The sequence below is a fragment of the Leucoraja erinacea genome, chromosome 19 (genome assembly GCF_028641065.1).
Source record: "Leucoraja erinacea ecotype New England chromosome 19, Leri_hhj_1, whole genome shotgun sequence".
NCBI classification, from domain to species: Eukaryota; Metazoa; Chordata; class Chondrichthyes; order Rajiformes; family Rajidae; genus Leucoraja; species Leucoraja erinaceus.
This window is the reverse complement of record NC_073395.1, coordinates 33,175,107-33,193,274: the sequence shown is the minus strand read 5'-3', so window position 1 is coordinate 33,193,274 and position 18,168 is coordinate 33,175,107. Positions and strand designations below refer to the sequence as shown.

Genomic DNA, 18,168 nt, shown 5'->3' with positions numbered 1-18,168 from the left:
GTGAGAACCCAGATTACACAGAATAAAGATTGGCAAGAAATGCGGTAAAAGTTAAAAGTTAATATAGTTCCTTTGGACCCAGTAAGCTGGCAGTAGTGAAAAGGGTGTTTAGTAAGCAGCATCTGAATTTTGCTCAGCATGCTATAAACAGATGAGAACAAATGTAATTTTTGTATTTTAAAAGATTGCAACATTTTGGCTAATTTTTTGGGATCAAATTCCATGACCCTCTGCTTTCCTAATCACAATCAAATTGGTGCTCATGCCTGCCATACATTAAAGGAATTATAGTATTTTCACATGAATCGAAGCATTCAGTTTGTAGAGAAGAATCACATTTAACTTTAAATAATTCATGTGAATCATGAAATTAAATTCTATCCATTTATTCTACCTAATACCAATGTAACTAATCTTGACAGGAGTTGCGTTAAACCCATCACATTAATATACCTGCAGAAGCTAATTGCTATTCCCGGATAGACACAAGAGACTGCAGATATTGGAATTTGGAGCAAGGAAACAAATTTCTGCTGAAACTCACTGGATCAGGTGGCATTTGTGGATGCAAAGATATGGATGATGGTTTAGGGTCAAGACCCTGCATTGGAACTAAGCGTGCAGTGGGAATATAGCCATTATAAAGAGGTGAGAGGGAGGGGTGAGACAGGGACTGGTAGGTGGTGGGGGGGGGGGGGAGGGGGGGGGGGGGGGGGGGGGGGGGGGGGGGGGGGGGGGACTCAGTCCAGGTATTGAGTATGACCTCGTCACATGGTGTCTATTGAATAAACATCAACAAATATGATAATGGAGATAGTCATCTACCAATGGAGATTAGTATGTGACTCAGTAACTTAACACACATTTTTCAGCACTTACATTAAATATATTTTGAAATGGATCCACTTTCTCCCATCTTTCATGCACTTTCCCATATCCTTGAGTTACTATTATTGTTTATCCAAATGCAGAAAGTTAGCATAAACAACTAATCCCTCAGTTGAAAAGTTAAACTTGATCTTTGTTATGGCTTGAGCTACACATGATTTAACTTTTCTCTTTTTTACACAATAATCAGAAGCTGATAGTTAGCTGCTCCAAAAGCTCAGCAGGGGAACATCTGCTTTCCGTGGAAACATTAGCATTTGCTACTCAGGAAGCACTGCTTCCTTTCAGGCAGTGAATGGTTAGCTTTAGACTGGTAATGGAGCCTTCGTCATTGCTGACAAACCCCAGAGACAGATATCAGCTGATAGTCATTATTTAGACGGAAAATAGCATTTGTTTCATTTTTGCATGTTTATGATCGTAGCCAATGCTTATACCGTGAAACATAAACAGATTTTGTTTCTTCATTACTCTTTTCAGCCTTTGTGAAGGTCATGATTTGTACAAGGATGTGATACCTAGGTAGCAGGGGCTCACTGGTGTTTATATTGTACACCTGAACACCTGAAAGTTAGTCAAATACTGTAACAGTGGACATCCAGATTAAGCATGGTCATTCCTCTATCAAATGTCACCATACATTGTAATCATGTATTTTCTTTCTGTTGACTGGTTAGCACGCAACAATAGCTTTTCACTGGACCCAGGCATACATGATAATAAAGTCTATACATAACTAAAGCTCTGATCTTGTTATCTAACGGCTGGCGTGGTCATTCTATTTGCGCAAAAACGGTATCGGATAGCGCTACAATTTTTTGCCAGCTTACTCGCCATTCTCCTGTGCTGCGATTGCACCAAGTTTCATTCCGATCGGTGGTCTAAGGTTGGCGAGGTTTAAAAATCTTAAAAACTGAGCGTGTGCAGATCGATCTCCTCTCCTGCCATTCAGCACCATGTGGATTGGTCTTTTCTCCTGTCACTCCGTGGGATGGTCCGCCTCTTCCTGCGCCATCGCGTCTTTACTGGAGCTGAGGATGGCTGGCGGAGGCTTCCATCCGGACACAGTTATCGGAGGGACCGGAAATGGCCCAGCCCAGCAGGGGAAATGTCGCCAAACGGAAAGCAGAGAATCTGATCCCAGCGGAGAGTGACCAGCGAACGACCAGCGACCAGCGCCCGCTGCGAGTCCCAATCGCACCGTCAGCTCCAGCCCCTTTCCTTCTGGCCCCCCTCGCGGGCTCCTGCCCCCCTCTCCCCCATAACCCTGGTATTTTCTCTGAGCTCTCTCCCACCCGGTCGAAACAACCTGCCCATCACGCCCCTACTCCCCGGCCCCACACACCCCCCATCCCAGATGCCCCCCCCCCCCCACTCCCTCCCACACAAAGACAGCACTTTGTGGCGTGGTTCACATTTAGCAACTTCCAGCTTAATGACTTCTGCACTTAATGGATTCTAACCTGCATCTGCAGACTGCTCCCGGTCACATGACGTCAGCACATCTTGCACTCAACCTGTATGTCACAACAACATTGTTTTAAACGATGCTTGTCCAATACAAGCAGCCCCAGCGACTCAAGCCACAGCTGCTGTGACAATGAAATGGGACTCATTACTCTGCACAAACTTGGGTTGATAAGTAACAAGTAACACGTGTACCACATGTCCAGGCAATTAGTGACCATCTCAGTCATGAGAAGACCCGTCACGTTCCCTCGGCCTTCTGTGGCTTCACCATCATCAGGTTCTGCCTCACTCTGTTGGGATCATCATTGACTGAAAGCTGAACTGTCTCGACCAGAAACGTCACCCATTCCTTCTCCCCAGAGATGCTGCCTCACCCGCTGAGTTACTCCAGCATTTTTGTGTACGTTTTTTGTAAAACAGCATCAGGCGTTCCATGCTTCCACCAATAGACCATCCACATCAGCTTGTGATTACAAGTGGCTGTATACTCTGTTTAGTCTCAAACCTCTTAAATATCTCTTTATTTCCCACTAGGTTCAGAGCAGTGCTGGAATTCTCAGCGTTCACCTATGTGGATGCAGTCAAACAACCCACTACAACATACTTGGCTGAAGAAGGGTCCTGACTCGAAACATCACATAACCATGTCCTCCAGAGATGCTGCTTGACAGTCTGAGTTAAACCAGGAACTGCAGTTCCTTTTGTCTCCACAACACCATTCAGACTAGAATAATCTGTTCAACTGGTGCCACCTCACACAGCAGTTTCCAATACCACCAGCAGACCATGGCCACAATATATACAATCTACTGCGCACAGTCCCTGAAACTCTCCATGGTTATTCTGAATCTATCTCCATACCCCATGATCTCTACCAACATATATTCAACAGCAACAATAACTCGATAACATCAACCAAATCATGTCATCCTGACTTTTTCATGAATCAGTATTTCTTCATCAGTACTCAAGGACCTCATCATAGCAGTATAAATGTTTAGCATCTCTCAACAAACGTTACACATAGATTTCACAAAGTTCAGACAGCTTGTAATGTTATACAGGGCAAAAGCTAAAGCTACAAAGGCCCAGTATCTTAGAATAAAGGGGAAGCCATTTAAGACGGAGGTGAGAAAAAACTTTTTCACCCAAAGAGTTGTGAATTTGTGGAATTCCCTGCCACTGAGGGCAGTGGAGGCCAAGTCACTGGATGGTTTTAAGAGAGAGTTAGATAGAGCTCTAGGGGCTAGTGGAATCAAGGGATATGGGGAGAAGGCAGGCATGGGTTATTAATTGGGGACGATCAGCCATGATCACAATGAATGGTGGTGCTGGCTCGAAGGGCCGAATGGCCTCCTCTTGCAACTATTTTCTATGTTTCTATGTTTCTATGAATAAAGATAGACACAAAATGCTGGAGTAACTCAACAGGACAGGCAGTAACTATGGATAGAAGGAATGGGTGACGTTTCGGGTTGAGTCCATTCTTCAAACTGATAGTCGGGGGAAAGGGGAATGAGTAAGGTCTCGGTACGGGTAAGGTGTGAAATATGAGAGATTAATTCTCTCCCTATCAAGAGATGCTCCAGCATTTTGTGACTATCGTCGGTGTAAATCAGCATCTGCAGTTCCTTCCTACACTTAACAACCTAAAAAATGGCAAGTGCATTTTGACAATAATTCAATGTTGTACATATTGCCAGTTTTAATATCACACATTAGTTAGTGGCCTACAAAGGCATTATCAATAATAAGGGCATCTTAAACGTGTGCTCCTCAGTAATTTTGCTTCTGTATGAGGGCCTGCATTGCTTATGAGACTTGTATTGCATGTTACTGACTATTAATTGTTATCTCCATGCATACATGAGGCAAAATAAATATTGTGATCTGTGAGGTTGTGCACAAAGACATAATTACCATTAGCGATTGGATATTAGATTTGTTTTGAAATTACACTAGCAAAAGAATTTCCACACCAGCAAATTTATGACAATGATTCTAGCAGATCCTCTTCAGAAAATCTCAAATGAGTGCTAGTTCTCTGAAAACTATTTTTCTCTATCATTAAGGACGCCCAAAAATTGATACACTATTTTAAAAATCTTCTATACTACACCTGTACTTAAAATGTTCTAGTTACTCAGTGTATGCAAATATATTCATTACGATTTTTCCAGCTTGCTACTTCCACTGAAATGGGCAACATACTCCGATCGTAAAAATAGCAAAAAAAGATAAAACCTTCATGAAGAGGATAATGTTATTGCAAATGTCCCTGGAGAAATTCAGACACACACACACAAAGTACTTAAGCCTCTGACCTGCATCAGCTCGTTACAGTCAATTAGACTATCCTCAAGCATTTCTTGAGTCAGTCTTCCCATGGTGCTGTAAAATTCATCTGCAGTTTGGCAGCCTTTGATTCTTCTGTTAAAAGAATGAACATGACAAACAACATTACATTCACTCTGGGAAAAAGTGTTGGCTGATTGCACTGCACATCAGATATGCAATTTGGCTTCACATGAATTATGTATCACCAGCCCCAGCTGCCTTGCTATAAATAGCATCAAATGGAAGCTGGCTGCCTCAGCGATGGCAGACTACTGAAACATCAAGGTAGAGAGTGGTATTTACAGAAACCTGATAAGATTCACCCACTTATATCCAGTCAAAGAGCAAGCTTGTGGCATACGAAAAGGTAAATAATGAATAACGGTGTATTCATCGACATACAACAATGCAACAAGCCCTTTGCCTTTGCAAAATGTTCGCTGATTGCACTGCACATCAGATAGGTAATTTGGCTTCTGGTTTTGGATATCTCCATTATAGATTAAAAAATGTCTCACTGTAGATACTCAGATACTGGTTTACAAGGAAGATAGACACAAAATGCTGGAGTAACTCAGCTGGACAGTTTCAGGTCAAGACCATTCTTCAGACTATAGGATGGGTGGTTCTGGATATGTGGTGGAGAGGGGCCGGTTTTAGAGAGTCTTAAAGAATAAACTAAACTGGGGGTGATGGAGGGAATGCCAGAACATTGGGTCTTGGGAGATGAAGGTCTCACTGACAATGGTACATCAATTACATTGAGGGATAAGCATGAATCGAGAATTGGAGGATTACATAATTCTCAGTGGGTAATAGGACTTATGACCGAGTTCTGTGCTGTCTGTGTGGAGTTTGCATATTCTCTCTTTGACTGCAGTGGTTTCATCCAGGCTCTCTGTTTTTCTCCCACATCCCAAAATGTACGGATTGGAAGATTCATTGTCCACCATAAATTGCCCCAATATGTAGATGAATTGTCGAAGCAGGGGTAACTGATAGTTGAGAGTATGGTGAGCTAATAAATGGTTGCTTGATGTTCGCTGTGGACTATTTGTGCTCAACAGTCTGTTTTTGTGCTGTATCTCCATACAACTTTGTCCAATTAATTGCTTATTCAAAGGGAATGGAATTCTTCAACTTTCCAGGTTTTATTATAATTTTTAATCCCAAGCTTCTTTAAAATTTATATTTTAATCTTGCACTGTTTTCTCACCGCAGTAGTACATTAGGAATTGGAAGCTATAATCCAGAATATACATTATGAACAGGTTCAAGTGATCTAATTTTTTTTTGTTGCAAGCTTCAGGTAGTAACTGTAAGAGCTCAATAAATAAAAATAAAATTGGTGTGGAAATCCACCTATTAATGGAAATTGTAAACAGCGGCCATGAAGTTCAATATAAATGATATTCTTTAATGTTCTGCAAGCTCCATGTGGCCTGAATCTAGATCACTGTATGGAAGAGTTGCTGCAATATGTAATAAGTTTCTCTGAAACATGCCGGGAGGATAATGACCCCATGAGAATTCTAGTTAACTGTCTATAATTACAGATCAATTGTCCACAATTATTCAGTGGGAAACCAGTGCAGGATTTGCTTAAGTATATCAATATTTTCTATATTTGTAGGAACCCTTTGAGCAAACTACTTCTTAGGGTACCAGAATAGTTTGAGGAAATAGTTTGAGGAATGTTTTATTCTGATTCATGTTAAACAAACACAATTGATTTATATTAACAGCGGTGAATGAACAGAGCTGCTCATTTCTATTACTTCACACAGGCTTCTTCGGCAAATATGTGAAGAAGGGTGAGGAAGTGTAAAGTGCCTGTCCCACTTAGGCGACTCTTCAGGCGACTGCCAGGGACTAGTTTTACTGGAATTCACCTACGACACCTGGCGACAACCTACGGCAGCACCTACAACAATCTGAGACAACATCTACGACAACCTATGACAGCAAAATTTGTCGCCGCTGTTGCGGAAAATTTTTCAACATGTCGAAAATTTAGCGGCAGTCGCCTGTAGTCGCCCAAAAAAATCGCCTAAGTGTAACAGGCCCTTAAGGGTGGCAAGGTGGCGCAGCGGTAGAGTTGCTGCCTTACTGCACTTGCAGCACCGGAGACCCGGGTTTGATCCCAACTACGGGCGCTGTCTGTACAGAGTTTGTACGTTCTCCCCGTGACCGCGTGGATTTTCTCCAAATCTTCGGTTTCCTCTCACACTCCAACGGCGTACAGGTATGTAGGTAAATTGGCACAGTAAATGTAAAAATTGTCCCTAGTGTGTGTAGGATAGTGTTCATATGTGGGGATCGTTGGTCGGCATGGACCCGGTGGGTCCTGTTTTTGCGCTGTATCACCAACCTAAAAGGGCCTGTTTTTGCGCTGTATCTCCAACCTAAACTAAAAACTAAAAGACTGAGGAACCTAAATGTTTCCAGGAAGCATACAAGGTGTGGCCAATGATAGGGAAGTTGTGGAGGAGGGAAGAGCAACATACTTCCAACATATGTGGGGAAGATGGATCTGTCGATGCACGGTTGCTAGAGTAAGGAGCAAATGGACTGTCTACCTTTGGACTGAAAGACCTGTTTACTTGCTATGACTTGTTATGACACCAAGGAAATGGATTTTTCCACAAATATTTAAAAAATATCTTCTATGCACATCACATGATTAAGATTGACCAATACAAAATCGATCAGAGCAATAATTAGAATGCATAACTTACTCTCCAAGTTTAGCCCAGATGGCCAAGGCAACTCTTAGGATCACCTCAGATCCTTCAAAGAACACGGAATCCCAGATTCGGAGGACAGTGTGATTTGGAAGGCAGGTGGCAAATAAAGTTAGGAACCACTGCATGGTGAAGACATTGGTCAGGGGAGGCTCATAACTACCTGCAAAATAATAAAATAACATTGAGTTTGATCAGAATACATGTAATCACACTGAAGGCAAAGATTTATATTTTGCTCCCCAACCCCTCCCATCCCCCTCGCTCTCGTTCATCTTTCCGTCTTGGTACTGCAACATCATTCAGCTTTTTGTCAAATGTAAGCGTGGGTGCATGGAGAAATAATGATCAAATGACAGCATATCTGGTAATAAATACTGACAATTAATGTTGGAAAATTAAAGCACTTTGGCAGTATGATTTTGCCCGAAATACCTCCTCAACGTCAATCCATATTATTCACTGCAATGTGATCATTGCATGATGCCTCCTCAACGTCAATCCATATTATTCACTGCAATGTGATCATGTGGGTGCTTACGGTCAGAGTTTATGGAAACTGGCTTTGAGTTTAAAAGTTGAATATCAAGTAGATGAACTCCCAATAATCAGAATCCGTTCCAGCTTGCTCACATTGTTGAGTTAGTTTCCGCTTCAAGGCTGGCCTTCTGATAACAGCAATACTCATTTCAGCGCAGGCAAAAATAAACTTTAAAAAACAGTTGTCTGTGGTACATAATTCCAATATGTGTTAATTAAGAATGGTTAACTATGGAATAAAGAGAGTTTATATTTAAAACACACAGTGTAGTATTCGGGGTCAGTCGAGCATACCAAAAACATGGCATTTGCTGGTTTCAGTAGTGATGAAGATGTTTGATTATATAGTATTGTCATCTGAGAATGTAATAGACCACAGAAGTGAAAAGACCATTACACCAAAGGGGATATATTTTGTCTTTCACTAATTGGGGTGCAAAGATAGGAATTCACTCCTGCCCATGTCTACACTAAAATCTGTGCATAGAGAAAAATACTGCCCCAGATCTTGCCAGTAACTGGTTATGAATTGTTTGTACGAACAGTAAATTCTCCACAGTTTCTGCATACAGCATATCATCCATCATGTCCACCACTTTCAATAAGATACTTCTTCCGCTCGCTTCCGTTTTCAGCATACCGAGGACATTATTTCTTCCATGACTCCCTGATTCACTTTCCACAAACCACTCCACTTCTCACAGAACTTCCTGTACAACTGCAGGCCTTGCAAAATCTGCCCTCTCACCGCCTCCCTTCTCACCATTCTGGGACACAAGCATGTATTTAAGTGAAGCAATAATTAATCTGTGCTTCTTCCAGTTTCCTTGCTGGTCCTCATGCTGGGATCACCGTTGCAAAGCAGATTAGGTGATTGTTTTGTAGAACACCACTGTTCTCTTCACTTCCATTCTCCATCCCACTCTGTCTTTGGCCTCCCTACATGTTACACTCCCACAAATGCCCAGTTCAAGAAACTGTATTTAAATTCTGGTAATTCACATTACAGCTTTTGGGACTCAATGCTGAATGCAATAATTTCAGGTAATTTGTCTTTCCATGGCACCACGGTGGCACAATGGTAGAGTTGCTGCCTAACAGCACCAGAGACTTGGGTTCCATCCTGACTATGGGTTCTGTCTATCTGGAGCTTGGATGATCTCCCTGTGACCACGTGGGTTTTCTCCGGGTGCTCTGGTTTCCTCCCACATTCCAAAGATGTAAAGATTTGTAGGTTAATTGACTTCAGTAAAATTGTAAATTGTCCCTAGTGTGTTAGGTTGTGGTGGCGTACGGGGTGATTACTCATCGGTATGGGCTCGGTGGGCCGAAGGGCTTGTTTCTGCACTGTATCTCTAAAGTCTCAAGTCTAATATTCTGACAAAGCACATTGCAGCTCTCAGGATTCAATTTTCAAGGCACCAGTTACAGGCGATTTGCCTTTCTTCGTGTAGCAGTTCTGATGCAAAGTCATCCACATGTAACATTAACCCTCTCCTCAGATACAGCCCGATCTGCTGAGCATTTTCAATGAGGGTTTTCATTTGAATTCCTCAAATGGGGCTGACTGAATCTTGGAGCCATATATAAAGGCCAGCCACCAATAAATCTATGGGAACAGTCAGGAGAAATACTTTTCCAGAGGATTATTAAATTGTCACATTCACTACCATAAGAGCCACCAATGATAGATGCTTTTCTGGCAAAGGTGAATAACAATGAAAGGAATAGACAGAGATGCTGCAAACCTTCACTGAAGTAAGGTGAGAATAGACTCAGGTCAGCATGGACTAGATGGGCTGAATGCTCTCCTGATCTTGTATATGCCATGTCAGATCTGGTACTATCATTAAAAAAATACATCCCTTTCTCAGCATAAAATCCTCTGAAATCTTGGAAACTATAAACAATAAAAGTCTTCAGTTGCTGGGAAAAATCTGCCTAAAAGAGGAATTTCATATTAAAACAAAGAATTTACCTGCACTTTCCTTGTTGGCAACCTTCTGGAGATCATCGAGATACAGAGAAAGCTCAGGTAGTTTTATCCGGAGAAGATCTCGAAAAACAGCCATATCCACCGACAATGCACGTAGATTATTGGCAAAGTAGCTCTCAGGAAGTACTTTGTCAATCAAATAAATCATTATCTGCATATTAAAAAAGATAAGGTACAGAACCATGTGAAAGCCATATCACAATTTTGGATGATCAGCCATGATCATATTGAATGGTGGTGCTGGCTCAAAGGGCCGAATGGTCTCTCCTGCACCTATATTCTATGTGCCCATGTTTAACACATTTAAACATTCCTCCTTATGTAAAGTTCTATTGCACAGCTAACAATACATACTTAGGGGACGTTTGAACTGGAATTTAATTAAATGAGCTTATCATTGTGTTTCTGTAAATAGGACAGTGAAGTTTAATATTAAGTAAAATCGGATGTAAAATCTCAAATTGTAATCTATCAACAAGGCAAAATGCAGCAAATTAACATCCACTATTATTTATGAAAACTAAAATGTCAAGAAGGCAAGTATTTAATTTAACGGCAAGAAACGGCAGATGCTAGAATCTGGAGATATAACTGCTGGAGAAACACAGCGGGCCAAGTAGCGTCTGTGGAGGCAAAGGCATCAGTTTGGGTCGAGACCCTGCGTCAGGACTCACTACATTATTTAGTTCAGACTACTGTGATTTTTCTAATAAGCTAAATGAAATAGATTAATGAGATAATAGGAAACGACAAGAGGAAAGGGAAGTGATGGATGATAGGGATAAAAGTTGCATAATTGCTCTGGTCTCACCTTGTGGGTTCAAGTGCAACTACAAAGGCTTAAGCCTAAAAATGCTGGACAGTTCTCCTGACTTCTAAATTCTAGCGAGTACAAGCCGAGTCTATCCAGTCTTTCATATGAAAGTCCTGACATCCTAGGAATCAGTCTGGTGAACCTTCTCTGTACTCCCTCTATGGCAAGAATGTCTTTCCTCAGATTAGGAGACCAAAACTGTACGCAATACTCCAGGTGTGGTCTCACCAAGACCCTGTACAACTGCAGTAGAACCTCCCTGCTCCTGTACTCAAATCCTTTTGCTATGAATGCTAACATACCATTCACTTTTTTCACTGCCTGCTGCACCTACACGCCTACTTTTAATGACTAGTGTACCATGACACCCAGGTCTCGTTGCATCTCCCCTTTTCCTAATCGGCCAACATTCAGATACGAGTCTACTTTCCTGTTTTTGACACGAAAGTGGATAACCTCACATTTATCCACATTATACTGCATCTGCCATGCATTTGCCCACTCACCCAGCATATCCAAGTCTCCTTGCAGCCTCCTAGCATCCTCCTCACAGCTAACACTGCCCCCCAGCTTCGTGTCATCCGCAAACCTGGAGATGTTGCATTTAATTCCCTCGTCCAAATCATTAATATATATTGTAAATAGCTGGGCTCCCAGCACTGAGCCTTGCGGTACCCCCACTAGTCACTGCCTGCCATTGTGAAAAGGACCCGTTTACTCCTACTCTTTGCTTCCTGTCTGCCAGCCAGTTCTCTATCCACATCAATACTGAAACCCCAATACCGTGTGCTTTAAGTTTGTATACTAATCTCTTATGTGGGACATTGTCGAAAGCCTTCTGAAAGTCCAGATATAACACATCCACTGGTTCTCCCTTATCCACTCTACTAGTTACATCCTCGAAAAATTCTATAAGATTCGTCAGACATGATTTACCTTTCATGATCCATGCTGACTTTGTCCAATGATTTCACCAATTTCCAAATGTGCTGCTATCCCATCTTTAATAACTGATTCTAACAGTTTCCCCACTACCGATGTTAGACTAACTGGTCTGTAATTCCCAGTTTTCTCTCTCCCTTTTTAAAAAGTGGGGTTACATTAGCAAAAATGGGGTTCCTACATCAGAACAGGAAGGGTCACCGTTCTTTTGAGAAAAGACAAAGTTCAAATCCGAACGCTTTCATATCCCAATGGCAGAATGCCTGCTAGGCAGAATGCCTGTTAATATTTGATCAATGAAAACACAATTCCCATGGATGTAATAAAGCAATGCATAGATGTAACTGTTCATCTTTAACTGTATCAGTAAACATTTCCTTTGCCGTTGCACCTACCTTTAGTGCGTCTCCTTCATTTACTTCCATCACTTCCAATATGAGAGCCGCAAGAACATTGAAACCTTGGCAGTAGCCAACAAATTTATTCCAACGAGCGTAGGCCAGAAGAACTCGCTTCAGCACCACACGATCCTGTTCAGCTTCTTGCCCACAGTAAGAACTACAGCCTGTTCTGTGAAGGTCCTTGAAAGAAACAAGCACAAGCTTAAGTTATTCATTATTCACATTCTAGAAACTGATTTTTGAGCTATTTTGGGGCAATAATCATGAAGCTCATGTGGATTAAGACACGACAGTATTAACAGTTGTGAAGTCTTGGATGCAACGATTGATTGATGAATAAACAGCTGTATTGGCATTCACAGATTTTCAAATTGCATCATGATATATATTTCCAGAAAAGGAAACGGAGCACATATTGTCAAAATGTAATAATGTCTCGAGGGCAAACGCAGGCAGGTGGGACTAGTGTAGCTGGGGTATGTTGGCCGTGTGTGCAAGATGGGCCAAAAGGCTCGTTTCCACACTGTATCACTCTATAACTCTGACAAATTAATCACTCACCTTCCTGTATTAGAACAGTAAGAATATAAGAAGCCGGACCAAATGTAGGCTGATCTTCCACCTCACTTCCAGCTGTACTATCCCCATATCCTTTAATATCCAGAAATCTACCAATCTCTGTTTTGAATGAGCTTATGTAACATAGAAGGCTATTCAGCACAGCAGGTTTCTGCTACCCCATCAGAGGAATCTCATCAGACCCATTCCTCCTATTTTTCTGCTCACCTTTTCAACTTATTATAAATCTTGCCTATTTTTATTATTTTGCTACTTATCTACTCGAAGGACTAATTATTGAACCAACACATCTCCGAGATGTGGGAGGACATTCTACCAGGACTAGAGAGAATCTCACAGAGACACAGGAACACATTACAGCACCAGCCACCTGCATTCGATCCCGACTACGGGTGCTGTCTATACAGAGTTTGTCTGTTCTCCCTGTGACAGCATGGGTTTACTACGGGTGCTCCAGTTACATCCCACAATCCAAAGATATACAGGTTTGTCGGTTAATTGGCTTCTGTAAATTGTAAATTGTCCCTTGTGTGTAAGGCCAATAGTACTAATGTATGGTGGTGATCGCTGGTCGACGGGATCCAATATGCTAAGGGGCTGTTCCTGTGCTGTATCTCAAAAACAAAGAATGTGCAAACTCCCCACAGACAGAAACCGAGATCAGGATCAAACTCGGGTCTCAGAATCTGTAAGATTGGAGCACTAACTGCCATGCTCCCCTAATGACCTCACCTCCACTACCCTCTAGATCGCCATTGCCTAAATAAAGAATCTGCATTAATATCTCAGTCCCAAATGGCATTCACATTATTCTGAAACTGTAAACTTATCCAGTACAAAACCCCTCCCTGCATCCACTCCATCAAGCCCCATAGGAAATTTATAATTTTTTTAAATATCTCTACTGTGAAGAGTATTGATCCAGACCATTCAATCTGCCCCTAAATGGCAAACCACCTCACAAGAAACGGGTTGGTGGATTTTTGTTGCATTTCCTTTAAGACAAGAACATCCTATTATTAGGCACGAGAATGACGATTGTACACAACAGTTCAGGTGTGGTTTCAACAGGACCTATTTAATTTCAGTGAGACACATTTACTCCTGCACTCAAATGCTATTGAACTAAAGGTCAACATATTATATTCCTCCCTTATTTCTTGCAGCATCTACCTGTGACGTGCGCAAGATCATCTCGGTTCCTTTAACACCACCGTTCCACTGACTGCCCCAATGTTAAAAGCACACCTGTTTTATTTAGCAAAGTGAAGGACCTCACAATTTTCCACATGAATGAATGAATGAATGAATACTTCACTGTCACATGACGAGTCACAGTGAAAGTCTTTGTTTTGCGTACCCAAGGTATGCAAAGCGACGCCCAGAAATGGCGCAGACAAAGTTACAAAGCATCCCATGCCAGGTCCTCCCCATCACAACGGACCCCGCACTAGGTCCTCCTTACTCTTCCCGCCCATCCCCCCTCTAATGGCAGTCCCTCCCCTCCCCCCCAAGCCATGTTCTCCTTTGTTCCCGGCGGTGCATCTTCCGGCTCCCACATGCCCCGTCCTGGACTATCACCGCCCTCATCGATCGCCACACCGACCTCCGTCAGGCCCACGAGGCTCTGTCGACCCATGAGGCTCCGCCATGTATATACCATCCACCATGTTTTTTCCCCACTCACTTAGTTTGTCCATATCGCCCTTTAGATCCTTGTCCTTACTGAAACTACCATCAAGTTTTGCATTAACAAACATGAATATATGATAGTTAGTTTTCTTAGCCAAATCATTGATATGAATTGACAATAACTGTGGCCCAGTACTGTTTCTGAAGTGCCCCTTATGTCTGTGACCTCCTACCCTGTTCCAATATAAGTTTGAGGAACACTTCCTCTTCTGTCGTGGCATGTTGCAGCCCTGGGGCTCAATATTTCAGATAACTCACTTTTCCTGTTTGTACCGGGGTCAGCAAGTTCTACTACAAGGTTATCTTCTGTGTTTTTTAACTAATTCTATTCCCTCACTCCACAGACTACCTGAATTCAAAAAGGTACTGGATAAGTAATTGACAAAGAGTTGTCGGAACATTGAACAAAGGGTGGGATGGACAAAGGGAGATGGAGGAGATTATTTTACAAGGAGTCAGAGTTGACACTGAGCCAAATGGCCCTTACTGTACCATAACAATGCTATGTGTACTCCCCCTGCTGTCGTGGGGTAGACTGGGACTGACTCCCCATCCACTCCTCCCCAATCTTTGCACATCCTTCAAGCCTTTCCATCTGTCACTATAATTTCATGTTTCATGTATTTTGTGTTTTTATGACTGTTGGCAGATCAATTTCCCTCCTGGGATAAATAAAGTTACCGTATTTCACGGCAATGAAGACGCACCTGCGTCGAAGACACACCCCCATTTTGAGTTGCTACATTTTGAAAAAAGGCTGGCGGGACAGAATTTCTCACTCAAAAAAATAAAACTAAAGAAAGTAACAATTCCATTTGCCCAAAGCTTCCAGATCTCCTTCATTCTGAATGACTGAATGGGTGGGGGGTGGAGAGTGACGGCAGGTGGAGAGATGGTGGTAAAAATGGGAGCACACCGGGACAAGTTGAATCAGTTGTGATCTTATTGAATGACAATACCACTTGAGGTTACTCGGGTAGACTCAGGAGTAAGCTCCACCGCCCGCTGTCCTGTTATCCATCCCCCGCTGACCCGCTCCGCTCTTTACTCTTGAGCTGGTCCCCTCACTGTCTGTTCAACATTGAAAGACACAGACCGGGCAGTGAATGCCATGCAGTGTCACCCAGCGCAGTAAGTGAGGCCGTGTCCTGCTCCCGGCAGGATTTGCGGGAAGCAACTGACATGAGCGAGGCCGGCGAGCGGCAGGAGAGAGGTGTTCAGACAGAGAGCACAGCCAGAGGTGAGCGGGCTGGTAGAAGACGCTGAGGTGGTGGCCAGTTCCGCTGTCCGGCCCCCCTCCTTCTCAACGCTCCTGCCCGTGCTGACCCAGGCCAGACTCCCCACACGCTGTGAAAGGAACTCTCCCCTCCCCAGCGGCATTGTCCTTTTACAGACGCTTCCCATCAGCTGCCAGCAATGAGGGATAGACTAGGCTACGCTATCCCTCAGTACAACAATGTTCTTGATGTAGCTGTACTGAGCGATAGCCAAGTCTATCTTTCTTGGCTAACAACCTAACCTTTGACCTCTAAGATGCACGTAAATCTTCGTGCCTTATTTTTAAATAGCATCTTTTTTAAATAGCGTCTTCATTGCCGTGAAATACGGTATATTGTATCGTATGAGTTCACTCTGTCTGTCCTGTTGACATTGCAAATCAACTGCAATGGGTGGAATCCAACCTTATCAACTTCCTGCTGATGGGTTGAAGTCCAAAATACACTGGCTGACTCAAATGTCTTAAGAGCAAGGAGGGACAAGTAATAAACAGTGCTTGACAATATCAGACACGATGACTGGAACAGTGGATTTAATACCAATGGCTATGTTTCTAACCTTGAAGCAAACATAAAAGATAAAATTATGTCTGTTTATATTTATTTATTAATGTCAGTGTGTTCATTTAGCCTTCATCCAATACAATACCAATAAGTGAGTTCGGTTTTCCGAAAAACGCAAGGAATCATGGGATGTCAAAGGTCATTCGAGGAAAAAAAAGCAAATGGGGGTGCCAGGTAGTGAGAGATCGGGGTGTAACAGCAATAGGGAGGGGGCAGATTCGAGTGGGAGACAGGGGGACAGACTGGACCGGTGGAGAGACGGTGAGAGGTGGGGGAGAGAGAAGCGGGTGAAAGACGTACATGGGGAGACAAGAGAGAGGTTCCAGTTAGACAGGCAGCCACTAGCAAATCCATGGCTCGTTGCTTCTGGGAGAGTTGAGAAAATGTCCTCAGTCGAGAGAATGCAACTTCAGAACCTCCTCGTCTCGACCGCACAGCTTTATTCCGAAGCCAGTGAGCGCACGGAGAAGCAGCAATGAGATAAAAGTCATTGCAACTGGTCTCTTCTGTGGTACTGCATTGTACAACTGAACTTCCAGCTCCGAGCGAATGCCAAAAAATGATTGTAAATATGTGTACCACCCACAGATGAGCAACAAGGCGGTTCCACGGTGACACAGTGATGCCAGCGACTCTCTGCACAGATAACTCTTCAACTGACCCAAACAACTAGGAGCCCGCCAGCCTAGAGAGCATAGAAGACCCACAAGGCTTTTGCTTTGGAAAAGTTATTTTGGAAGAGGTGGCGAACGTTGGAGAGGCAGGTGAGGAGCCCACGGTGGATGGTGCCTCTCCACACGCCACTGGAAGAACTAACACCTCTACTCCCCTGGTTGGGCGCTGCCTCCTCGACCCCACAGCTCGGCGGCCGGCTAGGATTCCAGAGCATCGCCGATGCCTCACATCAGCTCCTGATCACCTGCCGGCTGTCCGGATAATGTGACTGATGTTGGCCGAGCTGAAGCTGGGATCCAACCACTCTCACTAAACGCCGGTGGGGTCGAGGCAAGGACGAGGACGGCAAGAACACTCAGTTCACTCAACACACACTTAGGTCATTTGTTCCTTGCGCCCGCGGAAATCCCCGCTCCCATCCATCCCAACCACAGCACAAAAGGCTAATGTGTGTGACGTCTAAAGGAGGGCCTTCTATCCAGAGATGCTGCCTGTCTCACTGAGTTACTCCAGCATTTTGTGTCTATCTTCGGTACAAAAGTGTAAGGTGCCATACACTATCTGAAAAAGAACCCACCAAATGCCCTTCAACAATAAGGCACTGTGAGGTTGTGGTTGAGCGTTTGGGAGGAATTGTAAGCAGCGAGGGGGAGGGTGAAAAACCAAGTGCTGGAGGATATCAGCGGGTCAGGTGACACATCTGTGAAGGGAGGACAGACTATGTTTCAGATCACGACCTTTCTTCAGATCAGGAAGAAGGTCACTTCAGCAGAGCGATGCCTTTGCAATTCCCCAAATAAACAGACCAGTGAAAACATTTGTGTAGGAAGGAACTGCAGATGCTGGTTTACACTGAAGTTAGACACAAAAAGCTGGAGTAACTCAATTGCCGAGAATGTTTATCTCCAGTGACCTATGACCTGGGCAGTCGCACAGTTGAAATACCGAACTGGCTTATTCTAAATGTCAAATCAATACAGCTCAAGTATCACATCAACATCTACACTACTTGTGGATTAGTCATTTGCAAGTCAGAACAGTAGCCACTGTAATACGTCACATCAGGGGAGTGTTGCCTGGACACTTTGACATCCTGTAAATGTTTTTGTTACCTGTTAAGGATCCTGGACAGATTGAGGGCATTAACAGCTTACCGTCAAGAACAAAGGAAAAGCCATTACATTTTGACAACTGAATAAAAAATACAGCAAGACAAGCAGAGAGGTTTAGAGTTGAATACCAGGCATTT

The 18,168-nt window shown here is 43.2% G+C and overlaps 1 protein-coding gene across 4 annotated transcripts in view; it reads right to left on the bottom strand.

Annotated features, from left to right (window-relative positions):
* Nucleotides 1-18,168, bottom strand: part of tbc1d30 (TBC1 domain family, member 30) — a 69,036-nt gene that overhangs the window by 16,618 nt on the left and 34,250 nt on the right. For all 4 annotated transcript variants that reach the window (XM_055650784.1, XM_055650785.1, XM_055650787.1 and 1 more), the window contains 4 exons: nucleotides 12,127-12,312; nucleotides 9,958-10,126; nucleotides 7,434-7,602; nucleotides 4,683-4,788 (listed from right to left, as the gene is read on the bottom strand). In XM_055650784.1, the coding sequence (XP_055506759.1) occupies nucleotides 4,683-4,788; nucleotides 7,434-7,602; nucleotides 9,958-10,126; nucleotides 12,127-12,312 (630 nt within the window). The remainder of the gene's footprint in view (nucleotides 1-4,682; nucleotides 4,789-7,433; nucleotides 7,603-9,957; nucleotides 10,127-12,126; nucleotides 12,313-18,168) is intronic.